The 10,777-nt window shown below is 47.2% G+C and overlaps 1 protein-coding gene across 1 annotated transcript; it reads left to right on the top strand.

Annotated features, from left to right (window-relative positions):
• The first annotated feature begins 1,438 nt into the window (after window positions 1-1,438).
• On the top strand, window positions 1,439-8,850 carry LOC137146150 (putative olfactory receptor 10D4). The gene is made up of 3 exons (XM_067537304.1): window positions 1,439-1,722; window positions 7,908-8,285; window positions 8,403-8,850. The coding sequence occupies exons 1-3, from the start codon at window positions 1,439-1,441 to the stop codon at window positions 8,848-8,850; spliced, it is 1,110 nt and encodes a 369-aa protein (XP_067393405.1).
• Window positions 8,851-10,777: the final 1,927 nt, after the last annotated feature.

The following is a 10,777-nucleotide window of genomic DNA, read 5'->3' as shown; positions in this document are numbered from 1 at the left end:
ATTAAGAGGGAGCATCTCCTCCAAGTCAGAATAATGAGCAGATCTCAGCCTCTTTGGGTATGTAGGATCTGCTTCAATGTCTGCAAACTGGGTGGAGCAAACTGGGGAGAAAGAGCTAAAGACTTCCACTGCACGGTGACTGTGTGACTCTTGGCTCAGGCACCGAGTGTAAGGTTCTGGAGTAGCCTTCTAGTCTATTTCCTCCCCTTCGCTCTGTCTCTTTGATGCTCTCTTTCTCCATTTCTATCTCCCATTCTCTCTGTCTCTCCAAATCTATGTAGCAGCTTGGGCAGTCTGGAGCTCTGAGCTGGTACAGAACATTCTCAGTCTTAGATGCATGACTGGTTAGTATTTGCTCACATGCTTCCGGTCAAACTGATCACCAGATTTGGGAGTCAGTAAGAAATTTTCCACCAGGTTAGATTTTCAGAGACCCTGGGGTTTTTTTCCACTTTCTTCTGCAGCATGGGGGAGTTGTGTCACCTGCTGGGATCAGCCAAGTATATCTCACTGTGTCAGGCATTGGTGATGCCTGGGCCTCTCCTGTTCTCTGCCTCAGTCACAACTGTTTAGTCTTCGGACATCTGAAGAAGTGCTTTGGTTTAAACGAAATTGTTGTCCTCAGTGTGGGGTATATTTAATGGCCTGTGATGTACAGGAGGTCAGACTAAATTATCTAATAGACCCTTAGGGCCTTAAACTCTATGAAATTCTCTCTCTCTCCACACAAAGAGGAGAATTTTGCATTATCATACTGAAGTATTTTGGAGGTTTCTTTCGGTCTTGCACTCTCTCTGGAAAGGTACTTAGGAGTCAGCTAAATTCATGTTCCAATTCATGATCATTTGCTTTCCTTATATTAATTTTTATTTGGCTTTCTGATACCGTGATGATGGATGAGCTATAAGAACTGAATAGAATAGAAGATAGTTGAATAGAAAAGAAGAAAGGAAAATAGAACTGAGTAGAATTGACCAAATGTGTGTCCTGATTCTCCACTCACTTCCACCAAACGTATGGGGGTTAGAAAGGTTTACCCTTTGGGAGTAAAACCTTTGGGGTACAAAGGAATAAACAAATCATGATTTATTGAGATTGCTAATCTGGCTGCATTCTCTCTATACCTCCAGGAATGATCCCGTCTCGCATGGAAATGGAGAATTGCACTGTGGTGTCAGAATTCATTCTCTTAGGGATCCCCAACACCAAAGGCCAGAAGACCATCCTCTTCGTCGTAGTCTTAGCTTTCTAGCCCTGCACCCTGCTGGGCAACTTGCTCATCTTATCAGCCATCCTCGCTGACTCCTGCCTGCACACCCTCATGTACTTCTTCCTCTGCAATCTCTCCATGGTGGACCTTAGATTCGCCTCCATCAGCACCCCTAAATTGCTGGTCAGTCTTTGGGCCAAGAGTAGAATCATCTCGCTGGGAGGGTGAATGTCCCAGGTCGTCTTCTACCAGTTCCTAGGCTGCACCGAGGGCCTGCTCTACACCATCATGGCCTTTGACAGGTACGTGGCTATCTGCCACCCGCTGTGCTACCTGATCATCATGAACTGGAGGGTGTGCGCCATCCTGGGTGCCGGCACCTGGGTCACTAGCTCCTTTCACGCCACCATTCTCACCAGCCTGATCTTCACGCTGCCCTACTGTAGGCCCAATGTGGTGGACTATTTCTTCTGTGACATCTTCCGCGTGGTGAAGCTGGCCTGTGCGGACACGTAGGTCATCGAGACCGTGAGCTTCATCAATATTGGCAGGGTGCCCATGACCTGCTTCCTTCTCATCCTCATGTCCTTCGTCAGATTGCTGCCTCCGTGGTGAGAATGCACAGTGCTGAGCACCATCAGAAAGCGGTTTCCACTTGTGCATCGCACCTCACAGTGGTATACTTCTTCTTTGGGCCCTGTGCCCTCCTCTACACCCAGCCGTCCTTGAGAAATGTACTGGCTACCCCCACTCAGATTTTTTGTAATGTGGTCACCCCGATGCTGAATCCGGTCATCTACACGCTGAGGAATAAGGAAGTCAAGGCAGCATTCAGGAAAATGAAAGATGGCTAATCCCAGTCCTGCAAAAATTGATAGCTGAAATGGAATGTCTTCCAATAGGGGTGGTCAGGAAGTCAACAGATTTATGCCAGGGCTAGGTTAGAATTAAGAAGGAGGCCAGTGGAGTTACTCCAGGGTTAATGTTAGATTATAGGGCCAAAAGGGACCACTGTGATCATCTGGGTCAAACCAATGGTTCATCTAGCCCAGTATCTGGTCTTCCAACAGTGTCCCCTAGAACATGTCTTTTAGAAAAACATCAATTTTGATATTAAAATTGTCCTCGATGGAGACTCCATTAAGACACTGGAACAATTTACCAAGGATCAAATGACTCTCTCTATTGAAAATGTATGCAGTATATCCAGTCTGAATTTGTCTACCTTCAACTTCCAGCTATTGGATCATGTTAGACCATTCTCTGGTAGGCTGAAGATTATTATTAAGTATTTGTTCCCCATGTAGATACTTACAGGTGGTCATCAAGTTACCCCTTGACCTGCTTTTTGTTAAGGTAAATAGCTTGAACTCTAAGTCTTTCTCTATAACACACATTTTTTAATCCTTCAATTATTCGCATGATTCTTCTCTGAATCCTCTCCAATTTGGAGCACACTTCTTGAACTGTGAACCTCAGATGTGGATAGACTATACCATCAGCAGTCGCATCAGTGCCAAATCTAGAGGTAAAAGAACCTTTCTGATCCTACTCGAGATTCCTCCTCTATGCACTAGGATTACATTAGTTCTTTTGGCCACAGCGTCTCACTGTGAGCTTAGGTTCAGCTGAATTTCCACCACGACTGCCCAATTTTTTCAGAGTCATTGCTTCCCAGGATACAGTCCCCAACCCATAAGCATGGCCTAGATTCTTTGCTCCCAGATGTACATGCTTACATTTCGCCATACTAAAATACACATTGTTTGCTTGACCCGCCCTTACCAAGAGATCCAGACTGGTGAGGAGTTCAGTGGGGTTATTCCAGGTTTAAGATTAGGTTTAGGATGGAAGTCAATGGAGTTTTCCAGGGCTAATGAGGAGGACATGGGTGTTTTCCTAGGAGTAGGGAAAGGTCAAAGGAATGATGCTCTTATTGAGGTTGGGCTGAGGGCAGTTAGGTTATGCTAAGGGTCAGGTTACGCATGAAATCAATAAAATTACCCAGGCTTTGGGTGAGGCAGGAAGTGAATACATTTATGCCCGGGTTAGTACTGGAGCTTGGCAGGAAGTTAGACAAGTGACAATCTCCTTAGGGATCAGATCCCCACCTGAGGCATTGAGGTACAAATCATTCTTTGCTCCCACCCGTTTCTCCTGTAAGCTCTCTGGGGCAGGGTCTGTCTCTCACCGGTGTGGGTGCAGTGCCCATTACCCTCTAATGGCCTTCTACCAAAACAAAACTAATAATATTTTTGTGAATTGTCATCAACTCCTATGAAGTGAAGTTTACCTATAAATAAAAATAAATAAATAAAGGAAAGGAAAGGAACCCGAGGCAGATAATGTGAGCCATGTTTCCTTGTCCTTTTCCCTGCAGGACAGTCCGCACTATCACAGCAAACCAGCATTGAGAACAGCCCTGACTGAGGGAGGAGCGCCCCTCCTGAGTTGCCTGCACCACCCCCTGCACTGCAGCTCCCCTTTGCATGGCCGGGACTCAGCCTGAATTTTCTCTGTTGTTTCTTTGCCATTGTCCAGGAAACCAATTTCCAAAGAGTCACAAACCCGGAAGAGGGCGACTGAGCAAAGAGAACTTGGAATGGAAGAGAAGTGCACAGCTGTGGACATTGACTCTGAAAGCGGCTGTAACTTCTGATGGACAATGGGAAAGCTCCATTGACCTCCAGGCCCTGAGCACTGGATGGCTCCAGAGGGAGAAGGAGGGAGAGCAGCTTGCTATAGTGTTTAGTAACTGAGATCTGTATCAGCTCAACACACCTACATTTAAAGAGCCCATGGGATTATTTACAAAGCATTATCTTTTGGCTAAGACAAAGGAGTGGGACACAGGAGATCTGGGTTCAAGTACAGGTTCTGTGGAAGATTCCCTATTTGACCTTGAGTAACTCACTGAATTGCTTTGTGCCTCAGTTTCCCCATCTGTTAAACGGGGATCATTAAATCCTTTGTTTCTCTCATCCATTAAATGTGTATCTATTTCATACAGTGATAGCCTCTTACTATGTGTTCGTGCAATACCGAGCAGAAAGGGTCCCACATCTGAGTTCCTGTAGGTCCTACCAAAATACCAATGATAAGAATCAGAGGTGACCCAGGGTGGGTGCAGAAGGTGTCACGTGTGTGCAGATTTCTGCCAGTGTTTGCTGGCCAAGCACCCTCCCTGTCCAGCGACTCCTGGAGCAGGCTGCAAGGTGTGGCCGCGGGGAGATGGAGAAGCAAACACTTTGCTGTGGGAGCTGCAGGGAGGGGCAGCTCAGAGCAGAGCGGGTATTTGCCTTTGAACTGTGCTCTCTGCCCACCAACAGCAGGTCCCAGCCGCCTCTGATAGGAACAGTGAGAATACAAGTAAAAAGAGTAAAATGCAGCTCCGGCCCTGCTGTTCATGGCAATGGCACATGGAACTCAGCTGGTGCCAGCCAAGAGTAACCTGGGAGCTGCTACCCAGCAGTGATAAGGGCCCCCTGGGCATTCATTAGAACACCTGCATTTTAATTAACCCCAAAGGCCATTCCACATCATAGTATGTTATGACTGAGCTGGGATAATCTGTCTACAGAGACTAATTATAACTTCTGCCTTCTGCCACTTCAGTCCGGCTCCCAAATAAGATGCCCACCACAGGAACAGCAAGAAATGATAGTGATGAAAAGAATTGCAAAGGGCCTTACTGACACTGCTCTGCTATGGCAGCAGCTAACGGATCCATGAGCTCAGGGCTGACAAACCCCTAACACAGCCTTGCTTCCCCGGCTCTGTCACACCCTCTGTGTGTGGGGTCTATGGCCTGGTTTAGGTTACAGGGCATGCCAGCGATGTAGCTAACCAGTGTTAAGCCTTTAGCATCGAGGCACAGCAGAGGTGCAAGACGAGCCTTACCTGGTCAGTGAAGGAGCAGCTTTGTTAAGTTAAATGTACATTAATTCTCTAAAGATCCTTTCCCCACGAACACGGGTTGTGCAAACGGCTGGGTAAGAGAACATGCCTGGGACCCAGCAAGACGCAGAGTGATGTTCATCCCAGTGGAAAAAGAAGGGATGGTGTTGGGTTGAATGCTCAGACTGGAATCCTAGACTGCCGGGTCACATTCCCATCCCTTCCACACACTCCTTTTGTGACCTCAGACAATTCAATCAGTCTGAGATTTTCAAGAAAGCCAATAGGAGTTAGGAGCCCAAAGCCCACTGCACTAGAATGAGTTTTGGGAGCCTGGCTCCTTTGAAAATCTCACTCTCAAATTCTCTCTGCCTCAGTTCCCCCTTGTAAAATGGGCTGGTAACCCTTCCTATGTTTGTGAACTCTGAAAGGCAGGGACTGTCTCACGCTGTGTCTGAACAGCACCCAGAAGATTGGGGCCGTGATCTTCCTGGAGTTGCTGGAGACCACAATACTGCCACTCTGTACTGGATAGCAAAAAGTGATCCCAAGTGGTGCACGGGACATATGCTGTCCATCTGCACAGCGCTGACTTTCACCCTCACAGATAATCACACAACTGCATGAATACATCCAGGTGCACAAAGAGACAGAAGAGGGCACAGGAGCAGCGGCTTATACTAACCAAGGAGAAAGCTTTGCTGGTGACACAGAGCGCTAGGTGAACACCAGGCCCAGTTTCCTCCTCTTTCACACTCCAGGGTGGAATTCACTGGCTAGTGCTATACAGTGGGAGAGACTAGTTGATAAGTAACATCCCATGTCCCCTTACGATTTTTGGGTTAGATTTTCAGCTGGTGTAAATCTACATAGCTCCTTTGATTCCAAAGGAGTTAGTCCTGATTTACACCACCAGGGTGAGTGACAGAGGGGAATCAGCCCCATTGAACCCAATGGAGGTACTCAGGATTCAGATCATGCAGAGTAAGAGGAGAATCTGCAGTCTGGTGGAAATGAGGATCCGGCCCTTTCAGTTTAATACTGCTACATTTATTTATGCCAGCTGAGCAGCTGGTCCCTGGGGGTGTGTGAGTGTTCTCTAAAATGATGCAAAATCTCAGTTAATTGGTGACTCTGCTGAGGTCTCAGACCAGGAGCCTGGAGGGGATTGAGAGACCAGGTGCCAAAGGGATCTTGGATAATTTAAAGACCACGGATAGCGTAAAGTCTGTGGGAAGCTGTGAAAAAGCTCTGGGGCTCTGCAGCAGCGTATAGCGATAGGCTGTGGACATCCCTGGCTACCTTCGGAGACCATGAGGTCTGCAGGCTGGATAACAAAAGCACAGACCGGGCACCTCTCCTGTGTGATGTGCTGTTTTGGATAAAAATCTGGACTCTTCTACACAGGAGTCACGGCCAGGGGGAAGAGGAAAATTCCATTCAGCTGGATCGTCCTCTCCCAATGCAGCCAGTGTAAGACATCTGGTCTGGTAAAGATTTTCTCTCTGTCCCTCAGTCTCTTCCTGTCTTGAAATCTGTCAGTCTCTGCCTCACTCAAGGAAGATGTCACACAGATGATTTCATTACAGAAAAATCCGTCCATCCATCTGTCCGTGTGTCTCTCTGCAGTACCTGTCTGCCTGTCTCTCTCTTGTGGCTGTGTATCATTCATCTCCCTCTCTCCGTTAATCTCTGTGTGGCTATGTACACACCACAGCTTAGGTTGGTGTATGTTACGATGTTCAGGGGGCTAAAAAAGCCAGCGTAAGTTACATTGACCTAAGCGCTGGTGTGGACAACTCTGTGTTGGTGGGAGAGCTTCTCCCACTGACGTAGCCACTGCTGCTCGTGGGGGCTGGAGTATTTAACATGACGGTAGAGCTCTGTCCCATCGGCTTAGCCTCTCTGTACTAGCAGTGCTACAGTGACGCTGCTGTAAGCTGTGTGGTGTAGCCAGCAGGTGATAAACCCAACACAGCAGCTTCTGCCTGTCAATAGCACCTCTCATACATGGGGAAAACTCCCTGACAAAATGGAAATAGACACTTCATTTTTGTCCTTCAAATCTGACCTTAAAAATCCCGTTGTGATATTCACAGAACGCAGCCTGCTGATCATGGCTGAACAGATAACAAGCTGTCGCTATTCCTCTTCCTCCCTTTTCCCTTTTTTTCTAACCCCCATAAAAATTCATGTCATTAACAAAGCTGGGACAATTCTTCACCAGATTTATTTGTTTGTATGTTGCATCCGCACCCTCTCCTTTAACACAAACACAGAGCAGCATCTACACTGATAAAAATGAATCCCTGCTAAAACAAACTGCTCCACTGCACACACAGTAATCCCTGTGCAGAGAGGATGAGAGAAAGAACAAACCACATATGACACACATTGGTCACATCACCTCATCCGCCAGTGGAAGGCTCTAAGATGCTGTGGAGATAACGATGGGGCAGGAGCCTGTATAGAATAGAGTTGAAGAAATTCGAACAGGAGAGAAGAGATGAAACTGGAACCGAGTAGAATAGAATAGGACATCCCCTTTGTCTGTTTGTCTTTGGATGGTAAGATCTTTAAGGCAGACATTTTCTCTTTCTGAGTGCTGCTCTGCAGTGAGGACCTGATCCCAACAGGCATGAGAATGATGTAAATATAAACTACTACGAGTGAAAGTGAGTAGTGGGGTGACATGCAGTAAAGAGGCGGCAGTGGAAGGAAGGGTGAGCATTGCAGCGATAGGATGATATATCCTTTTGTTTCTGTAACTCATGGGCATTATTTCTCTCCCCTACCCCAGGAATGATTCCCACATGGGGTTGGTCAACCTCACTGTGGTGACTCATTTCATCCTATCAGGAATACCCAACACTGACGGCCTTCAGACCATCCTCTTCGTCGTCTTCTCAGCTTTCTACCTCTGCACCCTGCTGGGCAACCTGCTCATCTTATCAGCCATCCGTGGTGACTCCCGCCTGCACACCCCCATGTACTTCTTCCTCTGCAATCTCGCCGTGGTGGACCTTGGATTAGCCTCCGTCATCACCTTCAGGCTGCTCGCCAACCTCTGCGGTCAGAGCAGGGTCATCTCACTGGGCGGGTGCATGTCTCAGGTCTTCTTCTACTGGTTCCTAGGCTACACGGAGTGCCTGCTCTGCACCGTCATGGCCTTTGACAGGTATGTGGCCATCTGCCACCCGCTGCGCTACCTGATCATCATGAACTGGAGGGTGTGCGCCATCCTGGCTGCCGGCACCTGGATCAGCAGCTCCTTCTGCGCTACCATTCTCACCAGCCTGACCTTCACGCTGCCCTACTGTGGGCCCAATACAGTAGACTATTTCGTCTGTGACATCTTCTCCGTGGCCAAGCTGGCCTGTGTGGACACGTACGTTATCAAGACCGTGACCTCCTCTGTTGACCTGGTGCCCACAACCTGCTTCCTCCTCATACTCATATCCTACGTCCGCATCGTCTACTCCATCCTGAAGATGAACTCAGCCGAAGGGCGACGCAAAGCAGCTGCCACTTGCGCCTCACATCTGACGGTGGTGACACTGTTCTTTGGGCCCTGCGTCATGTTCTACATGCAGCTACGGCTGAGCAAAGCGGTGGCGGCCGCTGTGGATATCTCTTCCGATGTGGTACCGCCCATGCTGAACCCGGTCATCTACACACTGAGGAACAAGGACATGAAAGGGGCTCTGAGGAAACTGAGAGGAGGTCAGACGACTGCACGTTAATATGCTGCATCTGCAGAAGTAGCATGTGGGTGAGCATTGAAATATGTCAACAAATACATCCGCATGGCTCTTTTGTGTCTTATGTGAGAGTCTCTCTCCTTCCCCATACAGTCCCAGCTATCTATCTGGAGCTCTACAAATTATAAAAGTGCTGCTAAAAGCGTCTAGCTGTCTTGGACATGCTTTAAGGCTGACATGTTGAAAGCTGCCTAAAGGATAGGCACTCTCAGTCTGTATTACAATTAATAGGAATTGGAGATCCAAATCTCATAGCTGACTTTGAAAGTCTCAGCCTCATTGCACAAATCTACAGAAGCCAGGGCAGCATCTTCTGCAAACTTAAGAAAGGGAAGAAAACAATTCTCTTCATTATCTGGCACAAACCACATGTCAGCAGGAAGCTGTGCTAGAGAGCTGCCTAATGATCCTGGAAGAACAGCTGGGTTTTTCAACATGTCCTGAAGTTCAATGGATTTGTGGTAAAATTTTCAAAACCACCTCAGTGATTTAGGAACCTAAATCCCATTTTCAGAGAATCATAGAAGAACAGGGTTGGAAGTGACCTCAGGAGGTCGTCTAGTCTAGCAGGACCAATCCAGCCCCATCAAAAGTGATGGAGGCATTTAGCAGTCTAAGGTACATCTTCACTGACGGTTGCACATTCACCGTCATCAGATCGATTTTCCCAGAACAATTGAGCTGTCAGTGAGGACCCGCTCAATCCATGTGGAAGTCGACTTGTGAAAACGACCCCTTCAAGTACTGCGGCGCAGTGAAGACGCCGTGCACAAAGGAAGTTAAGAAGTCGACAGGCGTTACGCAATCTATTCTGCGTAGCTTGTGTAACTCCTGTCGACTGCCGCCAAATTTTAAGGTAAGTGTAGACCAGGCCTAAATCTCACTGAAAGTCCCTGGGATTGAGGCTTCTGAGGACCAGATTTCAAAGGCATTTTATCACCTAATAGAGTTTTCAAAAGCACCTTGAGTGAGTCAGCCACCAACCTACCATTTAGTTTCAATGGGAGTTGAGCACCTGACCTATTTAAAAGCCTTAGTAAACTCCACTAGGCACATAAACCCCTTTGTAAATCTAGACTTTAGGCTAGAGGATATTTAGACACCTAGCAGGATTTTCAGAAGCATGTAGGCACCTAGCCCCCCTTGAAATCAACCAGAGTTAGATGTCTGGGGCCAGATTGTTAAAAGGGGGACAGACAGCAATTTCCTGGATACATTTTACTGCATGAGCTTTAATACCTTGGAGGTCCATTGTATTAAAAGTTGTGCTGTGTGTGTGTTGTTGTGAAGACCCCACTCAGCAAGGAGAGAGATGTGCGTGTCCACCCAAGAAAGGCAACAGCTAAGGAGCTGGAAGCTGACAGCCTTGTCCCTTGCTGGACCATTAAGGAAAAATGCAGGTGCAGTTGCCCTGAACTGTAACAAAAATCGGGGCCTAAACACCAGGATCCACTTCAAAATCCCACTATGTGCCTATCTGCACCTTTGAAAATCTGGCCGTTGGGAGCCTATGTCCCACTGAATGTCAGTGAGAACTCGGCTCCTTAATGGCTTTTGGAAATGAGACTTACTCTCCAAAGTTACTTAGAGGGGTTTGTATATTTTACCCTGTACTCAGACAGAGCTAGAAAGATACAGAAAAAAGGAAGAAAAAAGCTAATAGAAGGTTTAATGGATGTGAGAACTCTACACTCATCACCTGCACTGTGTTTTGAGGTTGTGCTACATATGTATTGTGTTTTCTGCATCCGTTGCACTTGAATTTTGAGCAACATTCAGTGTGTACGAAACCAAAACCTGGGACTCAAATGAGGATTTTTTCCTGTTTGCCACCCTCGGTTGTTTTATTGGAACTTGTCTCTATGTTGCCTTAGCTTCTTCTTGGTGTTTAAATTAAAAATAAATCTGG

Source organism: Emydura macquarii, unplaced genomic scaffold (genome assembly GCF_026122565.2).
Source record: "Emydura macquarii macquarii isolate MOO-44397 ecotype Brisbane River unplaced genomic scaffold, CSIRO-AGI_Emac_v2 contig_3721, whole genome shotgun sequence".
NCBI lineage: Eukaryota > Metazoa > Chordata > Testudines > Chelidae > Emydura > Emydura macquarii.
The sequence above is the reverse complement of the archived record's forward strand: the minus strand, read 5'-3'. Positions and strand labels throughout refer to the sequence as shown.